Source organism: Neopelma chrysocephalum, unplaced genomic scaffold (genome assembly GCF_003984885.1).
Source record: "Neopelma chrysocephalum unplaced genomic scaffold, ASM398488v2 Primary Assembly neopelma1_60, whole genome shotgun sequence".
NCBI lineage: Eukaryota > Metazoa > Chordata > Aves > Passeriformes > Pipridae > Neopelma > Neopelma chrysocephalum.
In genome coordinates this window covers 16,596,518-16,623,857 of record NW_020897715.1, presented here as the reverse complement: position 1 = coordinate 16,623,857, position 27,340 = coordinate 16,596,518, and the positions used below count along the sequence as shown (strand labels likewise).

The following is a 27,340-nucleotide window of genomic DNA, read 5'->3' as shown; positions in this document are numbered from 1 at the left end:
AAGACTCCTTAGATGGTATATTCTGCAAGGCTCGATTCTTTCTGCGTTGTCTTTTCTCCTCAAGGGTGATCCTGCGTGCTTTCTCAAAAGCATCAGCAGTGTTATAGATAGTGTGTCTCCAGGCCTCCCGATTGGAGGCCAGAGTAGACCAGTTATGGTGATCAATATGCCCGAGGCTGAGTTGTTGCTTCAGGGAGTCCTTGTATCTTTTCTTCGGGGCTCCTCTCTTGCAGCAGCCAGTGGCAAGTTCACCATAAAGTAGGATCTTAGGGAGGTGGTGGTCCTTCATCCTTGAGACATGCCCTGCCCAACGCAGCTGCATTCTCAGTAGCATGGCCTCAATACTTGTGATTGCTGCCTGTTCAAGAACAGATTTATTGGTCACATAATCTGACCAGTGAATGTTTAGGATTGTACGGAGGCAGCATTGAAGGAAGCGTTCTAGGAGACGCAGGTGGTGGCGGTAGATGACCCATGATTCGGAACCATATAAAAGAGTAGACAGCACAATGGCTCTGTAAACACTGATCTTTGTACTTTTCTTCAAGTGTTTATTACACCATACTCTTTTATGGAGTTTTCCAAAAGCACTATATGCCTTTGCTAACCTGTTGTCTATCTCCCCGTCAATCTTACCATCCGAGGAGATGAGGCTGCCTAGGTAATTGAACTGCTGGACTGATTTGAGCACTGATTGGCTGATGGTGACGTGAGGATGATGGTGGACTTCCTGAGGTGCAGGTTGATGGAGAACTTTGGTCTTCTTTAAACTGACTTCCAGCCCAAAGAGCTCAGCAGCATCTGCAAAGCAGGATGTTAAATGCTGCAGGGCTACTTCTGTGTGGGCAACAAGTGCGAGGTCATCAGCGTAAAGCAGCTCCCGGACAAGATGGTTTAAGGTCTTGGTGTGGGCCTTCAGTCGCCTTAGGTTGAAAAGGCTTCCATCAGTACGATATCGAATGTAGATACCGTCCTGATCATTGAGGTCTGCCATGGCCCTTTGGAACATCATGCTGAAGAAGACTGTCAATAGGGTAGGAGCGAGAACGCCACCACCATTCTTTATTAGAAAGGGCTCAGAAAGTGTGTTGCCATATCTGACTTGGCCGTGCTGATCCTCATGAAGTGAGATGATCATTTTAAGGAACTTGGGGGGACAACCTAAACGTTCCAAAATCTGCCACAGACCTTTTCTGCTCACAGTATCAAAAGCCTTGGTGAGATCGACAAAGGTTACATGGAGACCTTTGTTCTGTTCCCTACACTTCTCTTGCAGTTGTCTGAGAACAAATACCATGTCTGTGGTGCTCCTGTTGGCTCTGAAACCACACTGACTTTCAGGTAGAATTCCTTCTGCTATAGCGGGTATTAATCTGTTCAAAAGTATTCTTGCCAGGATTTTGCCAGCAATGGAGAGCAGAGTAATACCACGGTAATTTGAGCAGTCTGATTTAGTACCTTTCTTCTTATACAAGGTGATGATGACTGCATCACGAAGATCTGATGGTAGTTCGCCTAGTTCCCAGCAGTGCACCACAAGCTCATGAAATTTAGCATGGAGTGCTAGGCCCCCATGTTTCCAGACTTCGGGTGGAATTCCATCAACCCCAGCTGCCTTGCCGATTTTCACCTGCTGTATGGCCTTGAGGGTTTCTCCTAAAGTGGGGGCAGTATCCAATTCGTATTTCACCGGTTGTTGTGTGATGGACTGAATTGCTGAGTCTTGGACTAAATGGTTGGTGCTGAAAAGAGTCTGAAAATGTTCAGACCATCTATTCAGAATGGAGGTTTTATCTGTCAGAAGTGTTTGACCATCTGCACTGAGTAGTGGGCTTTGGACTTGGTATGTAGGCCCATATGCTGTTTTCAGGGCCTCATAGAATCCTTTGTGATCCCCTGTGGTGGGTGCCTGGCACGGCCAGGGGCATCCCCCCCCGCTGCTCGGGGAGAATGGGAGCACTGCTTTGTAAAATGCCTGACCTAAACGCTCTCAACTCCTGGTGCAAAAAACAACAACCGGGCAAGCAGTAAGAATGAATGGCATGAAGTAGAAAAGAATTGGCTGATCTTTCTGTGTTAATGCTGAAACAACAAAGCTTGCCAACAGACTGCAGTGATAAGCTGCAGGAGAAGTTACAAAATAGATCCATGATGAGAGTGTCTGAATGTAGAATTTGGAGAGTAGGCTACCACGAGACTGGGAATTGCAGTGTCCTCAAGGGCTAAGACAGTAAAAGGTCTGTCACAACCTGATGTATGGTAATGCACTGGAATCTTCAACAGAAATTGGATTGTCTTGTGATGTGCTGCATGAAATGGTCCAAGAGTTATAACTTCTGTTATACTGTCCCCACACCTGGGTAGTGAAGGAGCAATCAGGACGAGGAAGACTTCATAGATGACAATGCCAGCAGAAAGGAGCTGCAGTCCTTCATATTGACTGAACTTCTTTGAGTTCATAAAGGCAGATGGAGATTCCTTGGGCATCTTGCAGGATCCATTGTTCTTCATTTCTGAAACCCATCCAAAAGACAGCAGTGAAGATGCTGAACCCTGCAAGGAGCAGTATCTTCACTTCCAAGTCTTTGTGAACACACTATAAATGAACTTTCTGCTCTCCAAATAGGAGTTTGTTCAAGGAGGGAGGAAATGACAGCTGCAGAGCCCAAGTGTTGCATATGTGCTGAATCATCCTGTAATTAAACACAGTGAATGGTCGTAGGAGCAATAAAGCTTAAATAAGAGTACCAGAGTTGAGTGCTCTGTGTTCAAAATCTGATTTTTTACAATTGTATTTGGTGAATTGCTGTCACTTCTCCTCTATGGCTCCTGCCCAATAGCCTCCAGCATTGACTATACCCACTGCTAGAATGAATGTGATACTGTGTTACTCTTGTTACATGCCAAATATCTGTCCAACTTCTTGAATAATAAATAGATAAAGTCCAGGTTTTTTAGCAAATCTACAGGAATAATCATCTCTTCACAGTAGTCCCAATCATAGACAATCCTAGACAAGCAAAAAAAAGCCCCATCCACTGATCATTACGGAGTTATCAGCATCTCTCCAGCTGTAGAAGGAGTCTTCTCCCTTCTGTATGCTGAGTCTGCCCTTTACCATGGCTATAGTCCCACTTGTGTCTGTGACACCGTGTGGCTCACTATGGTGGCAAGCCCTCAATGCCATGGTCCCCTTCTAAGGCTTGATGGCACCTGGGGGGAGTTGGTAAACTCCTTCTAATAGCAGTTTCAGCTTAGTTTAAGAATTTTAGTGTTTCCCTTGTGTGTTCCCAGTGTACTTTATTTTCTGCTCTCTCATGATTGTGTGTATTAGGAGTTGAGCAAGATCCTGTTTATACTGAGAGCAGTAAATAAAATCCTCTAACACTGAGAGAAAGTACCTGGAGCGAACATACCCAGGCATTGCTACAGCTGCGTCTTCAGGTTGGAGAAAGCAGAACACAAAATGCATGTCATCATCAGGAGGCCGAGGAGCTGTAGTTAACTGAGCCTAAGAGAGTCAGAGGAACATGGTGTTACATGGATTTATTTTGATTCACTGCAGACCTTGTTTCAGGTACCTAGATTTTATTCAAATTACAATGTAACTTTTAAATGTGTGGCTTTTCCCTGACTTTCTGGGCATCAAAGAAGAAATAATACAAAAACATGTAAATAGAGCCTTAGTCTATACAGAAAGACAAAATTCTTCTGCACTTATTTCAGTGGGTGAGCATATTTTTTTTTCTAATCCTTAAGAAGTCATTGCTTGTTCGATGTGCTTGCTCTCTGGGGATTTTTTAATTGTATCACAGGCTCTAGAATGCATCTTCTAAGATGGTTGTTTTGAGGGCTTTCCCCCAAAGAGGTGTGTATGCTGACTGTAGTACTGTGTCACCAGTATTCCTCTGTTCCAGATCTGAGATGGTCAGTAGGTCACAGGGTGCTTGGGAAGTTGTGCTCTGTCCTGCAAATGCATGAAATGCAACCCCAGCCAGAGGGGAGATCATAGGGGAAGAGCTAGTTAATCATCACTCATACCTTCTGTGCAGGAGACTTGGCAGGTGTGTGTGTGTGTGTGACAGACACCTGTGTTTATATGTACCCAGGATGAACCTTCTGTTCTTGATCTTTGCTGTAGAATTGTATTGGGCACGTGTCCCATAAATGTTCATTCATGAAGGTTTACAGTAGTCTTGTGAGACTGCATGTTATCATGCTAATTTCAAACGTCAGTAATTGCAAAGTGGATAGACTTGAGGATAAATATATTGGAGATAGTCACTGGATTTGGAGTGCTTCAATGATCAGGAGTGTGACTTTACCTTTTCTCAGCAATTAGAACTCTGAGTGCCTATGGCCCTCACTTAACAGAGTCCTTAAAGCTTCTGACAACTCAGCACATTTTCTGAAGCAAGATGAACCAGAAGAAGGAATGCCATAGCTAGCAGTGGTCTCTGAAAAGCTGGATTTAACTCTTTTAACTGGCATCTCGTAGGAAGTCTGTTACAAAACCACACATTGAGCCCATGGCTTTTGGATTCCTCCCTACAAAAGTTTATCTGCAGCTGTTTACAGCAGGATTCAGGGCTTATTTCCATTTTTGCATGTGTTCTGGTTTGTAAAGAAAGTGACTGAGAATTGGGATAAGAACATAATTCCTACATGCTCTGCCTAGACTCCTTTGTTAGCAGTCAAATCCATAAGAGATTTGTAGGGTGTGCAGGAGTAACTCCATCTTGCCTTTAGAGTAACTAAGCATTATCTGACATAAACAGCATTTGTCTGAGGAGAGAGTGCACAAGTGATCTGTTGGTTGCTTGCTTTTTTTCATGAAGTGGAGCTTCACAAATCATTAAAACTTCTGGCATGACTGGTGGTGGCAAATAAAATATTCCCGTTAGCAATAATGCACGGAATGACAAAAGCCTAGAGATGGATAGAGGGTTGGTTGTTTTGCAGTGCACATGGCTGTGCCTGAGAAACAGCATCAAGTAAGGAAAACAAAGTGATATTATTCTAATGGCTGTTGTGTGATAGCATCAGGAGGACAGTTAGACCACTATGACAAAGTGTTCTTGTCTGCTGATGATTTATTAGTATAATAAAGAGGGTAGCTTATTGTTTTATCTTTGTTGAACAAATTTATGATATTTGCAATATAAAAAAAAAAAAGATTAGTGATTTACTTTGTCTACCTTTGCCAGCCTTAGATATACAGCAGTTAGTTTACATGACTGTCTTTTTCATCTTTTTAAAAGCCATCAAAATGACATATCTTTCTGGGCAAAATAGTAATATAGTTCACATGGATAAATCCATCCTCAAATCTCATTTAAAGTACCGCACAAGGGCTGTTAAGTACCTGATACTCTGTTAACAGATAATCAAACTAATCCTTTCTAGGAATCTGACAGGCAGCATCTCTTCTATTCAGGAAAACTCAGTCAAATTATGTTATATATGCCAACGCACATCCTCAACAGCAGACTTAAATATAAGTCTTCAGTAAACAAGACAATATTATGTGTCCTGGTTTCAAAGAATTCTTAAATGTACCTATGAAATTATCTAAACTGAAGTTTTAAGGCATATCTAAATTAAGTTTTCAAAGGTTGAAAATCTCAGAAGATTTACTAACAGTGCATATGTCCTGTCCAATGGAAATGAGATTTGAGCTTGTTGCCAGGAGATGAGCTGCTTATTCATAAGTAGTTGTGACAGCTCACTGGTTTCTAACAGGACACAGCCTGAAAAATAACTCTTTTTGTTCCCTTGACTTTTAAAGCATTGTTTCATACTGGGCGTTGCCACTGCTCACTGCAGTGCAGATTGTAATGCTTGTGCAGTTTCTGTTTACCATGCTTGTAGTAAACATTTTCTTGACTGGCAAATGACACTTGGCCCAATTTATTGCTGCATCTTGGTACTGCACAGCACCTGAAGTGGAGAAAAGGAGGGGAAGACTGACTTCATTGCAGATTTGTTTATTCTACTCTGTCTGATTGGAAGCAGGTTTTTCCTATTAGCATAACATACCTTAAACTGGTTTAAATAAAGGACAAGGTGTTTTAGCAGTAGAAAATACAATAACTGTGCTGTGATAGCTACTTAGGAAACTCACTCTTTGGTCATGTTCCCGCAAAGGGCTATAAAAGCTAAGAAAACATAGATCATTGGTACAATGTCATGTATCTCCTGTTGACCAAGTCTCTTAGTTTTTGTGTCCTCCTTCACTAGTTTGAGTCATACTGATGCTGATGGGCACCAGTGACAGCAAGCACAGTATCCTACCTGTTATTTTGCCAAACATTCACTTACTGGCATTATTGTTGACAGTGTAATACATTAACTTCTACCCACTGAGTTTTCCTGTGTACTTTCCTCCTATGTTAACATCTACACTGACCATTTTCATGCTTGATCTGATCCAGAGAGGAAGTATGGTATTGTCTTTTGTCAACTGAAAGCACAAGTTCTTCCAGTGGGATTTTTTTTCACTTTAAAACAGAACAAAAAATAAGGCTGTGGACATGATACTGCTCTTAAATAAGGCATCTTTGGCTGGTTTTGCCTTTTCGAATTTGCTTTCATTCAGTGCTCGCTATCATGCTTTTGTCTTAAAAAGGAGTTTGAATACTAAAAACTAAGAATAGATATGGTGAGTGAAAAATAAATGCCATGAATGCTACAATAACTGCTAAGCAAAACCACTAAAAGCTAGCAAGAATGTTAACAAAAATCATGTTGCCTGTGATGGTGTGTGCACCTATTGCATGATAAAGATGGTGAACTCTTCTAGTCTGTGAGGAATCAAGTGGATGCTGTCTGCAGTAATATTGTGTTGCCATTTATGAATTGGATAATCTGGGAACAAATCGTTAAAGAAATGTCCAAGAAGCTCTCTAGCCTATTAACATTAATTTTCTAATTCAAAATGTAAGATTGCAGATAAGTGCCTAAACCAAAAGAATGCAACTACATCCATGTTCAGAAAAGGTCTTTTAAGGTGACCTAGGTAACTGTGAGCCAGAGAGTCTGACTTCACTCCTCTTCCCCATCTCTGAAATTCACTTAATGGAAAATAAGAGATCATCAGTACATTTGTGACTTGACAGTGAAAGTCTTCTCTTAAGAATTTATAGCTGACTGTAGCTCATGTTGAGATGGCAAATAAGTAGAAAACTCCAGAGAAACTTAGTCGAATGTTCAACTTGCTCTGTATAAATTAAATGCATTTTAATGTTACCAAAGGTGTAGGTGCAGGCTGCAAGTACAAGAAGGGTGAACAACCCATGTTGGACAGACCACCATGGGGACAGAACAAGAGATTGTGTTTTGAGTAGCTGTGGCTTTCAATATACTTTTTTTTTCTTTTTTGTGGAACTCACAGAAAGCAAGCTGCTCAGGTTGAACTTCTGGTGTGAAATCCTGTGGCAAAAGACCCATGAGCATTTTGATTTATAAATAGGACCTTTGAATACAATGAGGAATTTATTTCCTCATTAATAAGGAGGTTGAAGTCATTAATAAGGGCTGCTGTTGGTATGCTGCAAGATTCTTGGTAATCATGTTTTTAGAAGAATTTGTAAAACCAGCAGATGTGATAGAAAAATTGTGAAAAGTTAGAGGACTGATAGGTGTGCCTCCTGTACACATGAATTGTCAGTATGTGGTACATGATGCAGCCCAGATACATCTCTGGAAAGAATGTTTCTCTTAAGTACTACTTATTGATGTAACTATAAAGGTATCTTGGTACTTATGCCTTATTTTATGCAGATGATCAGATTGTTGCTCTTGAACCTTTTTTATTTTTGTTTGCATGGCATAGAGGAAGAACATTTTTATCTTATATTTCTAGCCCTGAGACCTATAAATTATGCTGCAGGAGTTTAGGGTTTTTAACACACTGATTGTTTTCAAAATAAATGTCTGGTTTTTCAAATGCTTTACAGTATTAATGCAACTATGAAGATTCAGTGCTTACTAATTCATTCCTCATAGGTTTTGTTTACCAACTAATTCTGTGTCAGAACTTGGTCTATATATATATAAATGTTAGCTGTAGATAAGCTAAGTATCTGTTAATCGGTGAAAACAAGCCAGTTCATTCATTAAAAAAAAAAACAACAGATCACTATTTACTTTCATCAAGTGCAATGTATGATGCTTTGAGCCTGACATTGTGTAAAGGACATGTTTTGGAAGACGTAAAAGCTATGTGATTTTTACTTTTTTTTTTTTCTTCTAGTCTGTGATTTTTGCATTGTAATTTGTCACGTACCAATGGGGGGAGGGAGGCCGTGTGTATAATGACTGCACATAGTGGGAAACAATATGTAATTTAATATCTGTTTAACTTTTTTTTGTAAAGGCAAATACAATCTAAAAGGGACTGAGTCATTTCTGGCCAAAACTAAAGGGGAAATCAAGATTAAATTTAAAATGGAAAGCTTGGCAGCACATTCAAGAGAAACAAGAGACAGAGGAATAATCTGAGAAAGAAAGTAGAAATTGATACAATGTAAGCACAGAGTTGAAGGACAAAAAAGATAACATGGCACAGAAAAATAAATGGGAAATTAAGGAGATAGCTGACGTGAGTGGAGAAAGCATTGGGAACGTTTTACCAAAAAGAAAGCCAATGTCAAGAGAGATTAATAATCACAGAAAGTAGATAATTTCTGTTGCATGAAAACGATTCTCATGAAACTTATTAGTACAAATAACTTAATTATTTGACTTCAGAACCATTTCTTAAGGTTCCTAACACAGATTTTTTTTTTTTTTTTCTTAAAAAACACAGACTGGATCATCAGTTGGGTTGGGACTTTCAGGAACACAGTGCAGTCTGTTACTGAACTCAGAAGAAAAGCTGGTAGTACCAAAATACAAAAAGATCGCTGCTTAATAGCACAAAAATCCCCACCCCCCCAAGATTCACTTTTACCATTTGCTTTGCCTGGATGTGTTTGGCTACAAAGGCATGTTGAAAGATTGATATATTAGAGTCAATTCTAGTTCCTAGGAACATGTTCTGGAAATGAGAAAGCGTTCTTCCCCTGTCAGATTCCCCAAGATGTTTCTCATACTCCTGTTGCTTACAACTACACTCTTGGCAGTCCATCCATTTTATGTCTTACCTGCTTTAGACTTCCATTCATTCCCTGTCTTTGCTCTTGATGCCTTTTGTTTCTTCCCTTCACTGCCTATTTGTGCTCTCTTCTTTTACCAACTTCTCCCTGGCATTTCACCCTCTAGGAGATGGGGAGTTGGAATCCCTGTCCTTTACCACTTCTGCTTCCCCACTGGCAAAGCTCCATGCTGATCTTCTGTCCCTTGATGGCTCTTTCTTTCAGTTTCCTGATGGCTGTTCAGAATAATTTTTCTCCTTTCTCTTTCTCTGTTCCCTTTTTTCACAGTTTAAATCAGTCTTTCTCTGTGCCAGCAACTATTGAGGAACATTTAAGCCAGATGCCAGACATTGTCTATGCTCTCATATCTGGTTCCCTCTGCTACTGTAGTAGCTCCCACAGCAAGAACAAATCATCTGAAAAGAGTCTCTTAGGGCGTGCTTAGGCAAGAGGGATTGTGATTGGTATGTTGTGCAAATTGAAGATTGTTGCTTCTAGTCCTGGGACAATTTTTTTACAAAGGTAACTAACCTGGCAGGTTAATACTGCTTGTGAGGGTAAAGTTACAGTGAAGAAGCCGGAGATATGAAAAGCAGGAAAGATAAAGCACAAAAATTGCCTACACTGAAAGCAACTTTCTAATAATAATAGTAGAAGAGAAAATTAACTCCAGACTACCATGGTTTCTGGCACAGTTAGACGGGATGTGAAACAGTGTGCTATATCTTCTGGAATTAGCAGATCAAGGAGACATTTATATGCCAGATTTTCATTGCGTTAATTCTGAATTTTAAGTGATCTGTGATGTTGACTGACTGGTGTAAAGCGCCTTGGATTTGAAGGCCCTTTAAAAGTTGAGAACGTATAACTTTTCTACTCAGATATGCATGAAATCCATGCCAAGGAAGCTGATACAGCTCTTGAGGTGAATGGAAATTATGCAGTTTAATTGAGTTGTTATTAACCAGTGCCAGGTAGTTTAAATGTGATTAGCTGGCTGTCCAGTGCATGCCAAATTTTTATGTTTAGATCTTCTAAAGCAAAAATGTCAAATATTTCTAATAAGCTAATATATGCACAGACTTTCTCATGTGGGTTTTTAAAAAATATCAGTAGTGTGAAACCAATGAATATTTCATTAGATCCTAAGATGCCTTAGTCAACAGTAACTAGATGCTTCATGTCTCTGGTCCAGGAAAGCTGCTTTGGAAAACTTCTGAAAAAGATATAGTGTCACTTAAGAATTCTGTTTGCAGATCTTTCCCTGTTGATGGTAGAAAACCACTATAGTATTTATTATATCTAATAAGCAGCATTTGAGTGAATAATGCTAATTTGTAAAATGTAAATAGGGGAAGCTATAGACAACCAGACAATATCTGTCTTATCTGCAGTTAACTGATGCAATTAGACTGTAGCTGAGCAATATGATCAGATAGGCATTTTAATGCTTTTTAGTACAACCCTTGACTTAGGAACTACCATTAGGATAGTTTTCCTAGACTGCCTAGTCCATCCAGATCAATTGATATGGTGGGGTGGTGGGGTAGTTTCTTGTACTCATTATTCTGAAAAAAGTGACCTGTATTTTCATCTTAGGACTGTCTAGAGCCTTTAGGAAAGAGGAGAGATCTTGGATGTATGACTGGATCTGTCTGGTCCCGCAGGCTTTACTGAGCTTTTGGGTTCAGAAGTAAGATGCAGAGCACAGTTGCAGCTTTTCTCTTGGAAGTTATGATTATTCTGAAACACTGCCTTAGAAAATTTTTACAAGCTGAATCTCTGAATCTCCAGACAGAGAGACTAAGGACAGCTAGGCTTGTGTAGCTATAAATTTTAGATCAGAGGCAACTGTTACGTCACCTAATTTCATGCATCATCTGAAACTGGATAGCCTTCCTTGCCTTCCTACCATTCTTTAAAACTGTTAGCAAAAGTCTATCTTTCAGAGAGGAATCCAGTGTGACTTTTCTTTAATAAAAGTATTTGGAGAAGTCGTGTGTGTGGTGCTACTGGCTAAAGAAAATGTCAATCTAGTCCTGAAAACTAAGGGAGTTTCTTTTTCCCAAAAGAAGGAACATTTAATGAAGCATTTATTGTGTTGTGAAACAAGTAAATCATCAAGTTATGTAATATTTATGGATTAAGTGCAATCTGTTCTATCTTATTATTCTTGAGAGTCCAGAATTCTCACAGCTCAGGAGGACTTTGCAACAACAATTGCATGAACAGAAGTATCTGATCCTGGACTTCCATTAAGGTGAATTTGACAGTGTTTTAAAATTTTGAAGGCTATTAGAATTAAGCCCAATTTCTTTCTCTCTACCTGTGCCAATTGTCTGTGTGCAACAGCTGCCTTACAGAAGCTTAGTAGCTTACAAGGCAAAGGTTTAAATGAGCAACATTGGGCAACAAAACTAATAAGCAAGATGAGTGGCATCCTCCCTAGATCAGTCCTACCTTCAGAAAGGGCAAGCAGGAGGATCCAGAGACCTACAGGCTTGTCAGCCTCATCTCTATCCCTGGAAAGGTGATGGAGCAACTAATTTGGAAAATTGTTCCCTGGCCCATGAAGAACTGTGTGATTGGGAAACACATAGAATCATAGAATAGAATCATAGAATCAGCTGGGTTGGAAGGGACCTCCAAGATCATCAAGTCCAACCCTTGATCCACTACTGCTGCGGTTGCTAGACCATGGCACTAAGTACCACATCCAGTCTCATCTTAAAAACCTCCAGAGACGGAGAATCCACTACTTCCCTGGGCAGCCCATTCCAATGTCTGATTACCCTCTCTGTAAAGAAATTCTAATATCTAACCTAAACCTCCCCTGGCACAACTTAAGACCATACCCTCTTGTCTTGCTGAGAGTTGCCTGGGAAAAGAGACCAACCCCCACCTGGCTACATACTCAACCAACCCTGATAACCTATGCAGTGGTGCAAACTATAGTCTGAGGCCAGTAACCAGTGGTGTACCCCAGGTATCAATACTGTGTCTGATCTTGTTCAATGTCTTCATTAATGATCTGGGTGATGAAGCAGATGGCACCCTCAGCAAATTTGCTGATGACACCAAACTGGGAAGAGTGATTGATATGCCAGAGGGTCATGCTGCCACCCAGAGGGACCTCAGTAGGATGGAGAAATGGTCTTGACAGGAAACTCATGCAGTTCAGCAAGGGCAAAGTCCTCCATCTGGGGAGGAACAACTGTATGCACCACTGTATGCTGGGGGTCACCCACCTATGCACAGAAGTGGGGAACACCAAATTGACCACGTGCAGCAATGTGCCCTTGCAGTCAAGAAAGTGGAAGGTGTCCTGGGCTACATGAGGAATTTTGCCAGCATGTCAAGTAAGGTGATTCTTCCCCTTGGCTGTGTCCAGTTCTAGGCTCCATAGTACAAGAGATATGAATGTGCTGGAGAGTGTCCAGCAAAGGGCCACAGGGATCATTAGGGGACTGGAGATCATGGCCATTTTAAGTTCACGCCATAGTCCAGATTCAAGTTGATTCCCCGTTTTTAAACTCTGATCTTAGACTGCTGGGATGGGTTTAGCTTTTTCATTTCCATATTGGTCTTTTTGCTGTCACAGAAAGCAATAAAAATTCATAGAGCATCTGTTTGCAGGATAAGTCTTCCCTTTTTTAAAGAGTTTCAGTCTTTTAGAAATGCTAAGTGTTGTTCATCAAATACCTTGATAATCATTGCCGCTCACCAAAGAAAGGAACGTTATCTTAGCTGTGGCATTGTCTTTACAGTATCTGCAAATATTCCTTCCTTGAACATCTGCTTTTACTCAAGAGATCTCAAATGCTAAAGAGGTGCTGTTGAATTTATGCATTTCTACATCATTTCACCACTATAGGTAGCGTAGTTTGTAGCTACCTTGCTAAGTTTCACATGAACATGATTTACATTCTCCAGGACCAATTCTAGATTGGCATACCTCTTCAGTCATCACTCACAAACATCTGTAAAATGTGGCTGAAGTGCTCTCCCTCTCTCATTTTGTACTCTGATAGCTGAAATGTTAGCAGAATCTTACTGCATCTCCCTCATCACACATGATGCCTTTGTAATTAAATACGTGGAAGTTATTAGAAGCAAATGTGCAAAAGAGGGAACCATTTCTCCATTTCTTGGCAGCAGGATGGCCCCCACTCGCAGAGTGCCCTAGGAACACTGTAAACCCCAGGAGTTCCCAGTCTTGAAGGGGTAAAGTGTGGCGGAACTTACAGCTATTTATCCGGCATGCAGACATCCTTTTCCTGTGCATTATGGCTTAAGTATAAAGAGGCATCAAACCAGCAATTCTTATTAAGCTACTGATATTTTTTTTTTTTGTGACAATGCTGCTTGATTTTCACCGTGAGCCTTTATCTCTGCTCATGCTGATAGACCTTTCTGACAAGTTGAGCTTTAAATGGGTGATTAGCCACCAAAAGGCAGTGAAGAGTTCACTGCTGCAGACTGAAACTATTCCTGTTTGGGTCGAGGAATACCATATAGTTTCCTCAAGGGTCTGAGTCTAGTATTGCTGTCAGGTGCTCTGTGTTTTTAATCTACATTCAGTAGTTAGGTAGATCTGCTTCATTATCTTCATCCTTAGTGTCAAAGGAAACAGGTGCAGGGTTTGACAGTAATAGTAGTACTGACGGTGAACTGAGTACTACGTTTTTGTCAACTTGTGCAGTAAATCTGTTTTGTCTGATGTTTTTTTCAAGGATCGAGAGTTATCAGAACCAGCCACATTGCATGGCCATAGACCATCAGACTAAGGAGAAGTCTGGCATTTATTACTGTTTAATAAGAATGACTCAAAGGCTGGTCTATGAACATAAATGAAAGTGGTTCTTTGTTTGTATAAAACATCTATAATCTCCCTTTAGAGTTAGGAACAAAGGCCATTTGATGCTGTTTGCCATTCATAGTGCTGGAAGGGAACACCTAACAGCAGTATTAGCATAATATAGTCTTCTGAGAGTTGCAGCCGTGTATCTAGGCAGTCACTGGATACATCAGTAAGGCTTTTGAAGAATCATTGAAACTTTTAAGGCCTTTTCTGCGGAATGTTTTGGCCTTACTTGGATTAGGCTCAGGAGTTAGCTTTCATGTTGTGCGGTGGGTGGCAGGTTTGATATGTTAAGCATCAATTTAATGGGTGAAAATTATTCAGGCCCTCACAGCTAGCCTGCTGTACATACTAGTTTGTAAATACTGATTGCTGTTTTCATCTTAATGAGGGATCCACTTATCCAATTTGGGGTTTAAATTTTGCTTTTTCTGCCAATTTTCACTCTCTTCCCTTATAGCTGTAAAAAGCTTGATTTGTTTTTGAAAGGGGGAAAAATTCTTCTATTTCTTTACAGTATTTGCAGAAAGAAGCATTAACCTAGAAAAGGCCATGTAAATTAGTGCATTTAGTGTATTAGATTTTGCCATGTAAAATGGAAATGCTTCTCCAAGTCTGTGGTGGCTTCTGAAACTTTTCTGAAAAATTTCCATATGTTGAGAGCATACAGAACAGCTACCCTGGGATTAATGGATATGTTTACCTAGTGCAGCATTTTTGCATCTTCAAAATAGAATGTCTTGCTATTGCTGTTATCTTTAAGAAGATTGTGATCAGTTACTTCCATGTCTTAAGGCCACTGCATGCTGAATTCTGTGATTTTTGCAAGTGTGAATGCATATTTGAAAAAGGTGGAGTTACCCTGCAAGAGCAGCATTTTTTTTTGAGAGCTGTTGACTTAGTGGTTTCTGTGACTTTCTCACTCTTACCGGGTTCAATACTTGGGAGCTTTGTGCTAGCAAAGAAACTTGAGGATGGATAGTCTCCATGATTTATGCACCAATTACAAAGGCGCTGTGTGGGTCTACAGAGTAGATACAATAACCCAAGAGACAAAACGCTTTCCATTTACATGTATGGCACAAGCCGTCTCGTTACTGGGGAATTGTGGTGGGTTGACCCTGGCTGGATGCAAGGTGCCCACCAAAACCGCTGTGTCACTCCCCTCCTCAAATGAAAAGGGAAGAGAAAAAAACAAAAATAGTAGGAGAGTCTCATGGGTAAAGGTAAGGATAGGGAGAGATCACTTACCAAGTACTGCCATGGGCAAAACAAAGTTGACTTGGGGAAATTAATTTATTACCAATCAAATCAAAGTAGGATAATGAGAAATAACAACTGAATCTTAAAACACCCACCTCCACCCCTCCCATCTTCAGAGGCTCAACTTCACTCATGATTTTGTCTATCTCCTTGCCCACAGTGGTGCAGGGGAAGGAGGAATAGGGTTTGCAGTCAGTTATTGCAGATTTTCTCTGCCACTCCTTCATCCTCAGGGGGAGGACTCTTCACACTCCTCCCCTGCATCAGCGTGGGGTCCCTCCCACAGGAGACAGCACTCCATGAACTTCTCCAGTGTGTGTCCTTCTCACGATCTGCAGTTCTTTGCAAACTGTTCCAGCGTAGGTCCTTTCCATGGGGTGCAGTCTTTCTAGAACAGACTGTTCCAGTGTTGGTCCCCCACAAGGTTACAAGTTCTGCCAGCAAACCTGCTCCAGCATGGGCTTCTCTCTCCATAGGGCCACAGGTCCTGCCAGGAGCCTGCCCCAGCATGGGTTTCAGATGGGTTTACAATCTCCTTCAGGCATCCACCTGCTCTGTTGTGGGGGTCTTCCACAGGCTGCAGGTGGATCTCTGCTCCACCATGGACCTCCATGGGCTGTAGGAGGACAGCCTGCCTTGCCATGGTCTTCCCCACAGGCTTCAGGGGAAGCTCTGATACCTGGAGCACCTCCTTCCCCTCTTTCTGCACAGACCTTGGTGTCTACAGGGCTGTTTCTCTTTCATATTCTCACTCCTCTCTCTGGCTGCAGTTGCTGTTCTGCAGTTGTTTTTTTTACCTTCTTCTTTTTAAATACATTATCCCAGAGGTGCTACCACCAATGCTCATGGGTTCGGCCTTGACCAGTGGTGAGTCTGTCTTGGAGCCACCTAGCGTTGGCTCTGTTGGACACAGAGAAAGCTTCTGGCAATTTCTCAAAGAAGCCACCCTTGTAGTCTTCCCCCTACCAAAACCTTGCCGTGCAAACCTGATGCAGCAACATGGCTGAAAGAGTGGTAAGGCAGCTTAGTAATTTTCAGTTACTCTTCTTTTCTTTGACAGAGTCAAGGAACATCTCGGACAATCATCTCAGTCTTTGTAGTTGTATGTGTTGTACAGAGCATTTTGAAAAGCTGTAGTGATGACTTGGCAGCAGTCATGGTCATGCTTCATTCTTAGTTATCCTTTTTACCAACTTTTTCCTAATAATTAACTTGCTTTCCCTTACTCCATTTCGGTGTTATTTTCTGTTCTTCATGTCCACAGGAAAAAATATTATTTCTTTTTCCTTGTTGTAGCCTTTTATATACTAAAAAGTCCTTACCTTGTCCTTTCTTGAACATCTTTTATCTAGACTAAATAACCCCAATTCTTTTACTGTTTCCTAATGAGCTCTATTTTAAAAGGCAGACATTCATTTTTTGTTCTTCTCTGTTCTTCTTGTCTATATATTTTTTTAAATACATTGCCTGTCAACAGGAAACTGCCAGGGCTAAAATAGAATCTATCTGTTCAAACTGTTTTGTTTTTTTTTAAATTAAAAATATTATATGATAAGTAATCATATTGTCTGATACCAGCTTTTTATTTAAAAGCTAGAACCTGAAGTGTTTAGTGTCTAGAACTTGCTAAAAGAAGACATTTTAATGAGCTCAGCAGAGCACTCTGGACAAATCTGCAATTTCCCATGAAAGGCACCTTACCCACCACTGCTTGCTACATTTCTTTCTTTTCCCTGCATCTATCCAAATATGCTTTTCTGGTCACCTGGCCCTCATAAAATCCTGTGCAGCTGTCTCAAGTTCTCACTCCAGCCTGCATAGGTAAACACTGTACCAAGTACTCAGTGGTTTTGTTATGCATAAGCAGCAGCGAGATAAGACTGAGATGGCAGGAATAGAAAGTAAAGGCATGTCTTCAACCAGTTCGTTTCCTTGCATTCAGTCTTGGATAAGAGGGATATAGAGGGAGTTTTACACCTTCTGATGCTAAATCAGTGGTATGTAGAATCCTCAACCCCAATGGAGGTGACAGGAGGGTACCTCTAATCACAGCAAGTTTTGGCAGCTACTGTGAACAACATGGTTATCTGAACCAGCAGTTAGTGCTGGTGCTCTGATGCTGAAGTGGCTCAGTGATGCCTTGCTTTGACTGTCTTGTCTAGATTCATGTACATTTAGATCAGCTCAACCTTCGTACACTCCTACTAAAAACTCCTTTGATTGTATAGCTTGTTCCTCAGATATTGTAGTACATTTCAAACTGATTAAAAGCTGGATAGCAGTATGTAAATAGTTAACGATTAAGAATATTCTTCTAGTAAGGATGTTTGTAAGGATGTTCTCCCATTGAATATTCTTACCCTATTGCTTCAGTATCTTTTATTAATGAATAATGCAATAATGTGTAGCGCTTTCAGAGGGTGCAGGATCCAAATGCTGAAGCTAAACAAATTAATGCTAAAAATGTCTTTCCAAACAATTTATCATTTGACTGGAAGTCATCATTCTTTTCTCGATTAGGTGTTAAAGCTTGTCTGTGCTGTAGAGGAACTCCCTTTAGATGACTCTCTGTAGATAGTTCTGTCTGGTCTTGACCCATCTACTACTTAAAAATCTAAAAGTTTAGTATGAATTTTTGACACTTATCTGTAGATGCAAATCAGGTAGTTTATATGTAACTGGGCCAAGAATGAGCTTTTAGTTCTCTTTACGGTTTCTTTTTCCCCAGTTATGATAGACTGCACATGTATTGTACCTCTGTCTTATACTATGCCTTCTTATTTTGACTTGGTCCTTTATTTAAGGTCAGAGTGTTATCTGAATTTTACTGCTTGATTTCTGCATATTTTCTCAAACGCTGTCTCTTGTCAGTTTCTTTGCTAAAAATCATTCAAACCATATTGCCTCTGTTACTTCACAATTCTATCAAATAATATTCTGAGGTTTTTCAGTTTAGACATATTCCTCTTTTTCAGTTTAGACATATCCCATCTTACAATTCATTTGAAGTACCTCTGTAAAAGTTCTTTTTCCTGGCTCATTGCTTTCAAATCCACCTCCATCTTTCCATACTACACTGCATCAAATACAGTTAGATGTCATCTTTAATATTTTGTTCTGGTTTATTTCATGTCTCACTAGTCATCTCCTCAAACATTAAGATATTGATTTTTTTCCCACCTTCCTATGAAAAATAAGGATGTTCTTGATTGCTTATTTTTCAGCTTGTTTCTCCAGTAAGCGTTTCCTCTGTTTTCCTCCCATAGGCTTTAAAAAAGGGCAAGATGCCTTTTAGAAATCCAACAGAGCTATCGTGTAGTCCTTCTTAAAGATCTTATTCTTCTTGATTACATGAGTATTGGTCAGGTAGTTGATAATAACAGAATGGTAGAATATCGCAAATTAGAAGGATTGTTGAATCCAACTCCTCCTTCTCTCAGGACTACCTAAAACTAATCCTTGTGATGAAGAGCACCATCCAAATGCTCCTTGAGTTCTGATTGGCTTGGTGCTGTGACCACTCTCTCAGTGAAGAACCTTTTCCCAATCTGAAATTCTCCTGAAATTCATTCAGTTTCCTCATGTCCTGTCGCTGGTCACTGGAGAGATAATGTTTCTATACTATGTCAATGTTGCATAAATTATTTTGGGGCATGGTAGCTCTTTTTGTTACATGTTCATATGGTGCTTCTAACTGGTGAAAAATGTATCTCCAAATTAGGAGATACTTCTCCACAAATGTAGTGAATACTGAAAGTGCATTAATTAAAATGTGTGCTAGCAACTAACTGGTAAAAGCAGATTCATATAATGGGCATCTACCAAATATGCCTCCTTTGGAAAATGTGCTTCATGTAGGCTTAGAAGGAGCTTTCTCCCAATTGCTTGTTTATTTAACAGCCATTAGGGTCTGAATAAGGCTGTACAGATTTATGTTCCAAAAGTAAGTAGAAACAACACTAGAAATGACAGAGATTTTGTTCTTTCAGTAGTTTCTCTAAGTAATCAGACTAGGGAGGAAAGATAAGCCCTGTAATTGTTTTTCCTATGCATTATCAGTGAAGGAAAAACTGGGAAACAGCATACGTGGTTTTGCATAGACAATGTTTGTGAAAGAATAGGAACTCTGTCTGCACTAATCTCAATAAAAGAGATTGGAATTTTGTTAAAGTTAAAATATTCGGGTAGGAGAGTTGTGTCTTGATTTTTAGCTATCAATGTAAAGAATGATTTAAAGACTGCTTTAGAAAGCACTTGAAATTCCCAGTATCTGTGGAGGAAGGTGGGAGGAGAGCTGATTCTTCTTCTGTAATAGGAATATAAGAACTATTGCTGGAGAGCCTGGAAGGAAAAAAATCAAAATGACAAGTTTACTTTTCGTATTCAAATCTAAATGAAATTTATAAAGTGAACAAGTGGCAAAAAATTATAAGTTAATATGTTTTTTACAATGTAAAGCTTTTCTAATACAAAGGAGTAGGTGGGGCAGGGAAATTTCAGTCTTTATAGTTCTTGGAGATAAATCGGACTTTATAACTATTTGCAATTGATCTTACTATCTTAGGTTTTCAAGATCAAAGCAGTGCAACTGGCAGGAAAACTTCTTCCAGCTTTCAACACACCTACGGGTATACCTTGGGCAATGGTGAATCTGAAAAGGTAATGAGTTTTCTTTTGTAGGGAAGCGTGTTCCTCCCCCTCCCTCCAACTTAAAATTAGTAATGGCATACGTCAGTTTTTCTTAGTAGTGGAACTGTAGAAGATGGAGACAAACTATCATTCCTGGCATTTTAATAGAGTTTAGAGCATTCTAATTCATTAACTGCAATAAATTGTGGTCATGGGTTTTTTTCTTCTCATTGTGCAATAAGCATTCAATGTGCCATTGGACCGTACCCAGTGTATTATTCTGTGTGTTGCCCTAGAGCTTAATAATTGTTTCTTTAGTCATTAAAGAGCATATTAAAAAATAAAATTGTTTGGAGAACATGGTCAAACTTACTAGGTTTTCTGAACAGTGTGAGGTGTATGTTACCTTTAGAAGACTCACAGCATTTAAGATGATAGGACTCTGAAGATATTATTTCATTTTATGTTTAGCTTGGGTATAAAGTCTAGTGTGCGGAAGTCTGCTATGGTCTGTGCAGATGGAGAGGCTCCTTTACATGACTCTTCAGGTCAGACTGGACTTAGATGGTCCAGTATTGCCTTGTGGAAGGGAATTGCCTTGCCTAATTCATCTTGTATTGCTTCCTCAATGCTGGGATTTTCCCTCAGATTTTGAGAGAGCATTTTTGATGCAAGGCATTCTTTAAATTTTAGTATGTTCTTAAACACTAGCTGAATTGTGATGCATGTCTAGATTGTATGTACACTTAAGCAATGTGAGATAGTAAGTAGCAGAGAGTTTTGAATTGTTTTACATCGTTTTCCTTTTGGGAGAGGTATTGTTGTGCTTTGTTAAGAGTGTGAAGAGATTTAGGACTTTTTTGAGAGCCTTAAGTGCCTTTTTGTGATAACGATATGCTCCTCACTTTGCTGTCAGCCTTGGGTGAAGAACATGGAGATGTGGTTTGCCCTTCTGCTGGTGCAGGGCATCACCACCCTTGCCTGGTTTTCTCTGCTTTGCCCATGCTACCTTTCCCTGCTGAGACCATTTTTTGGACCATTTTTTTTGTGCAGTCATTATTGTTGGGTTAAATTTCCTTACGCACTTGCTGCACGACATTATGATTTACTCAGTACTGTGTTCTTTCTGCATGAGGGCTTAAAGTTCCTTTGTGCATAAATGAGTTTTTTGTTTTTGCTTTGTTTAGCCCAAACCTGCACCATGACTCCAGTGTGTTTGAATGGCCCTGGTGGCCCATGCTCCTCAGTCAGCACAGGCATCTGCCTCATTAGCTCGAGCAACACAGACAGTGAGGTTTAAGAAGCTGTGAAGCAATGGATGGGTTGCTTGTTTTACTTATCAGTAAAACACGGGGACCATCAGATAGGTCAGATATCAAAACTCAATCAGAAAGGCAGGACAGGGAGGACGATTTGCAGTAGGTGGAGGGGAAAGAATTGGAGTGCCAGAAATTTCCTGCATGGTAGTGTCGTTTATGCATTCATTTACTGTGTCAGTCTCTCAGTAATGTATAGAACCAGCCAGCATCACAGCAGAAAATAGTGGCTGACATGCCAGAGGGCAGTGGCAGTAGAAGGTGTATATGAGAACACTTGTCATGAGGCTGACATGCAGTAGAACACCAGACCTGAAGGAAATATTTGAAAAATTATTGACTTGTGTTATATTAGCTTTTGTATTCATAATGAAAAAAAAAAACAAAAAACCCTCTGAGACAGGCCATGATTGTGTCTTTACACAGTGGTTACTGTGTCTTAAAATGTGTTGTGAGATCTACAACTACTGCTCCATAACCAACATTTTTTGTTTACATTTTCTCTTTCCAATGTGTAATTTAAAAAATAAAGAGACATTCCTAATTGATTGTAGTCTTACTGAATTTTTTTGTGAGAGAAAGTAGCAGTAATATTCAGGAAAACGTAGTTGACTCCAGAAATTAAATAACCTGATCCTGAAAGGTGGTGAAAACTCCCACATTAGATTAAACCAGGTAAATTAGGAATTATGACTTTGCAAGATAGTAGCACTTAGAGTGCAAAAGATAGGAGGTATGTGACACTTTCTGCTAATTCTTTATGTGAGCCTGAGGAACTCATATATTCTGCCTACAGTAAACATAGTGTATTCCTATGTAGATACAGATAGAGAAGCACATCCCACGCAAGTAAAGGGAACACAGCAGGTCTTTGGCAGGAGAAGGAAGCAAACGCTACTGTCTTTGGAAATATACTTGTCTCATTTTGTTTCTTGTTCTTAGGAACATACAGTAAATAAACAACAACTGAGATTGAGCCCAGTGTTAAGTCATCGTATTTCTGTGACATCAAGATATTGTATTTTTTAATTGCAGGACTTTTTCTTGATGAAGTCATGGTATCTTTTTTCAAAAAAGACCCAACCAGTGAGCTAATTGATCAATCAAACAACAATTCCTGTAATCTGAAGTACAGGTTAAAATTTAAATGTTACCTGTTTAATTAGCTGTGATAGTTGTGTTGTATGCAGTAATTCTGAAATTTTCGTTGTCTTCTCCCTTTTTTATGCATATTTGTTGGAACTCAGTGGTGTTGGTCGCAACTGGGGCTGGGCTTCTGCTGGCAGCAGCATCCTTGCTGAGTTCGGTACTCTGCACATGGAATTTGTCCACCTCAGCTATTTAACAGGGGACCCTGTATACTACAACAAGGTGAGTCTCAAAATCAGGCTTTTTTATCATACTAATGTCTTTTATTCTGTTTCATCATAAATTGCATTAAGGGGGAAGTACTTTCTATATTGAATTCTCTCTGCATTCTTGGTAGCAGGTAAATTTATTCATGCTTGTATTTCTATTACCAAGTAGATGTCTTTTTCAAGTAGAAATATGACAACACAAATTTTCTTATTTGTTTCAGCATACCTTTAAAAATCATAATTTTTAAACATGTTTATGTGAGCAATCCTTTAAAAACAAAACCATACAAATCTGAAGAAAGCCCTGAAGAGGGCTTGTGGTTCAGATTAAGAAAATTTGCTACTAAAACACAAACAAACAAACAAACAAAAAACCAAAACAAAACAAAAAAAAAAAGGAAAAAAGATTTAACTATGTGCAGAGAGCAGATGGACGTTGTTAGCAGTGATCCTGATTCTTGATTTAATTTAGGTGATGCACATTCGGAAGTTACTTCAAAAAATGGATCGTCCTAATGGACTTTATCCAAATTATTTGAACCCAAGAACAGGACGGTGGGGTCAGCGTAAGTATTCTTATTTTATTAATTTCTAATTAAAACTCTACTTCTTACTTTGTTGCTGAGTTGGAGATCAGAAAGATTATTCTATAGGGCACAAAACAGTGTTACCTAAAAACATCCGACATTGAAGGATTACTTAGACTTGAGATCTCCTAAAACCAATTTTTGCCTGTTGCTCTCTGAAGTCACGGAGCTTGCTTTTTAGGGTACTTTCTGAAAACAGTTTCCTTCTAAATCTGGTGCCTACCCTTACTTTTATCAGTCAGTAAAATCTTCAGTAATAAAGAATGAGGCTGAAAATATTTCCTCATTATGATTCTGTTCCTGGTTTTGTTCTGCAAACCATTTGGTAAATGGATTACTGTAAGGTGATACAGAGGTAATGCATGTTTGTGGTGGTTAAATTATGTTAGGGACTGACATCTACAACCATAATTCATTTACCTAGTGGCATGTGAAATGGCATGATGAACCTCCCTATAGATCCTGTTGGTATTGATGTGTATCCCATTAAAAAAAAAAAAAGACTTTGGAATGAAAAGAAAAAGTTGATTTTGTTTCTTGCAATGTAAGTAGAGAGATAAAACATGAAGAGAGAGACACAAACATGATTCCTTTTCTTGAAGTGGTTCTTTAAAGAAAAGTTGAGTGGTTTAGTGCTTTCATAGTGGCTGTGATAAAAGAGAATCTTTTTCTTCAAGGTTTCTGTTTCTATTTCTTTTATGAATGCAGGTCAAAACAAGCAAGATGATCTATTTCTGTCCTGTTTGACATCATTAATATGTTTGGGGGATTTCAGTGGTTGGCTGTAAATATCCAGCAGAACAAGTTCTGGCTTGCAAAGTGAGAATTTGCTCCTGACTTTGAGTCTGGTATGTGAGGGAGATGAATGCAGCTGTCATTGCAGTCACTGTGAAATACTTGTCTAATCCTATCGTTAAGGCAAAAATTCCCTAATCTAATATCTCACCTAATATCTTTGAGTGAGTTGTGACACCTTCTGGGACAGGCAAATGGATTGATGGGATAAATTCTTCTGATAAAATTAGGTCTAACCACACATTCAGAAAAAAAAATTAAGCAAATACAAATATTCATGTATTATTTATTCAAAAGACAATTGTACATCACTGCTTTGAAATATTTTTTCTCTTGCTTTTTTTCCTATTCCTAACCAACTGCTTGTGTTTGTTTTATCAAAAGTAGTCTAATGTGGCATATAACCAGGAGTCACTAGGGGCTGTTTCATAGAATCATAGAATGACTTGGGTTGGAAGGGACCTTAAAGATCATCTCGTTCCAACCCCACTGCCATGAGCAGGGTCACCTTCCACTAGACCAGGTTGCTCAAAGCTCCATCCAACCTGACCTTGAACACTTCCAGGGATGGGGCATCCACAGCTTCTCTGGGCAACATTTTCCTGTGCCTCACCACCCCCACAATAAGGAATTTCTTCCTAATATCTAATCTAAACCGACTCTCTTTCAGTTTGAAGCCATCCTCCCTCATCCTGTCACTACATGCCCTGATAAAAAGTCCCTCTCTGGCTTTCCTGCAATAACAATGCTGAGAATTAGTATCTCTTGGGAATAAAATACTCCTCATCACTAAGAATAAACATACAGTACAAATTTTAACTTTGCAGAAGTTTGGCGGAGCTCAAACATACTATTTAAATGGATTTTGAAAGGTAATAAATTTGGAACTAAAGTTTAGCATTACAGGCTGAGACTCAAGTTCTGAGGATAAAAAGAAATACAAATTTATAGAACCTTATTTTTTTTATGCTGCTCATGAGACATAAACTTCTTTCCTGGAATTTGGTGGTTGGACTTTTTTTGTGGTTTTTTTTTTGTTTTGGGTTTTTTTTAGCAAATAAGGTTCCAAATGTATATGCAAGTGTTCTGGTGTTATTTCTAGAATCTTCCCAATGCAACAAGCATTTTTGAACCCTACTTGAAAAGTTTTGTGAGGACTAGATAGAAAGAACCCATTATTCACTTTTTCTTTTTACAAATCCAGATGGAATGACGAGAAAATGTCTTTGTTGTATCCCTGATAGATTACTCATCAGTGAACCTATTTGCAAAAATTTGAGACATTACGGTAAAGGAGCATGTGGACTGAAACACTGGATGTATTAGAGGGAATAACTGAGTCTTAGGCAGGAATTTGTTTCTCCTGATGCCCTTGCAGTTTGTGTCCTGCATCGCACAAGTCAGTGGAGAAAGGGTGACGCCTCCACACACGATGTCCCAGTTCACTAGAGGACTTGGAAGTTTGAGTCTCCAGTAGTTAGTGACTTGAGTCACATGGTTGGTATTAAAGGCAGGCAAGGCTTTTATGTCCTCCTCAGAAGGTAATTTTAAAGAGCGTTGTATCTGGCGTGTTACATACTTTTGTACTGGAAAGACTGAGACAAAGGAAAGAGAACCAAATCATAACTTTTCTTTTTTCAGCTTCTGGAAAAGCTACCCTTTTCGTCTTTGCTGTGACCTTTAGTTCAATGCATCTTATCTTGTACAAAGTACTTTCTGCAGATAGTTTCTGAGAATTATTTCTGAACTCTCTATTTGCCTAGATACATGTAACTCTTGATTCTGACCTTTCAGGGGTTTCTCTTCTGTCTTTTTTTTTCTCTTCCTTCTAACATTTTTTTTCCTCTCCTCAGAATTTTTTTGGCTTGGTTCTAGTTAGGGTTTTTTTAATCTGTACTCTGTACCAAGTAAGTCACAAGGGCTGTGAAATAGGTAGAATAAATCTAAATAAATCTGTATTTCTTCAACAGTGCATTTAGATACATAATTTAGCTGCAAGCATCTTTATAGTGGTGGTTTATTTTCTATTTGCGTACCCTTCATTCTAGTGGTGTCTAGTCTACTTTTTTCAGAGTAATAAAAACATCAGCAATGTACACGCAACAGTCAGACTTAATGTAAAGAGAAACATCATTTTCTGTGGGTTTGATGTGGCCCCACAGGGCTGTAAGTTGGATCGATCTTTACTTCCCAAAAGAACTTTGTGGAAAATTCTTGATATCTTCTACCTTGACACTTGATAGAGTGTTTTGATACCTTCTCAGAGCTGTTTGCACAAGGAGCCAAGGCACATCGGCACATTTTTTAACGAAAAAATCCCACAAGTATTGCATCTACTTTATTTAACTTGTTATCCCAAGTATTAACTGCTAGTGTGAGCAACTAATGTGTTTTTGAAATACCCCATTTAGAAATATTTCCTTCCTTTTTCCTCCAGGGATTTGTGCAGTAATTTATACTGACACATAAGTAACTTAGTACAGGTAAGGTCTCCCAGCATACTGCCTTTCTGGTTTTTTGAATCTTAGATTTTGCAGAATGTAAATAGTGTGTTTATAATTCATAAATATGAAGCTTGTATCTCAGCTGCTGGGGTAGGAAAATTAGAGTAATAAAATTCAGTGCTAGGTCTTGTAGAAGGGGAAGGTGGTACTTATTTGTTTACAGACTCTTTAAGCAAGCTCATTTTTACCTACTGTCATTTTTTCCTAAGTTTAATTCACTAATACTTACAGGTACCAAGACATGTCCAAGTTGTCTGGACTCAAAGAAAAGGGGACACTGGCTCCCCAGTCCTCTTGGCATATCCAGGGTTCTTGAATGACGATGAGCCAACTTTTGTAAAGATCTTTCAGACCTTTCAGGGATCAGCAATCGTTATGGGGTTTTTCTGTGCCTCAGAATATTTCCGTCTTTAGCCTCTGTAGATCTTAGGCCATGTTGCTGTGTCTTGTCTGTTTTTCCTAAATTAAATGTGTGCTTAACAGGTGGTCTGTGCTCTTCTTGGATTAGGAGAAGGGGAATGGTGTACGTGATATGCTGCAACCTTGTTGGTATGCTTCTGATGTTAGGATGCAGGGTCCAGTGAATCATTTCTGCTGTGGTTTGATTTATCAGAGTGCAGGCCTTTTGATCTCAATATAAACAGCATGTTCTGCAGTTTTACTGCTGGGGAATAATGTTCTGGGGACACTGCTCTGAGACTTGCAGACCATCCTTTTCACTCATCATTCTTCTGCTGGAGCTTAGAAAGATGTGTGTTTTCATTCACACCAGTCGATGTTTCTGTTACAATTACCTGAAAAGGTATAATCAGTGTAGTAGTTTACCAGTCCGTTAGTAATAATGATTTCATCAAGGAGGGTGTGACCACTGCTTCCAGGTTCTTAACAAG

At 39.4% G+C, this 27,340-nt stretch overlaps 1 protein-coding gene across 1 annotated transcript in view; it reads left to right on the top strand.

Annotated features, from left to right (window-relative positions):
- The window catches only part of MAN1A2 (mannosidase alpha class 1A member 2), a 138,290-nt gene that overhangs the window by 71,051 nt on the left and 39,899 nt on the right, over positions 1-27,340 (top strand). Inside the window, exons 6-8 of the mRNA XM_027681309.1 lie at positions 19,826-19,920; positions 22,454-22,577; positions 23,037-23,130. Of these exons, the coding sequence (XP_027537110.1) occupies positions 19,826-19,920; positions 22,454-22,577; positions 23,037-23,130 (313 nt within the window). The remainder of the gene's footprint in view (positions 1-19,825; positions 19,921-22,453; positions 22,578-23,036; positions 23,131-27,340) is intronic.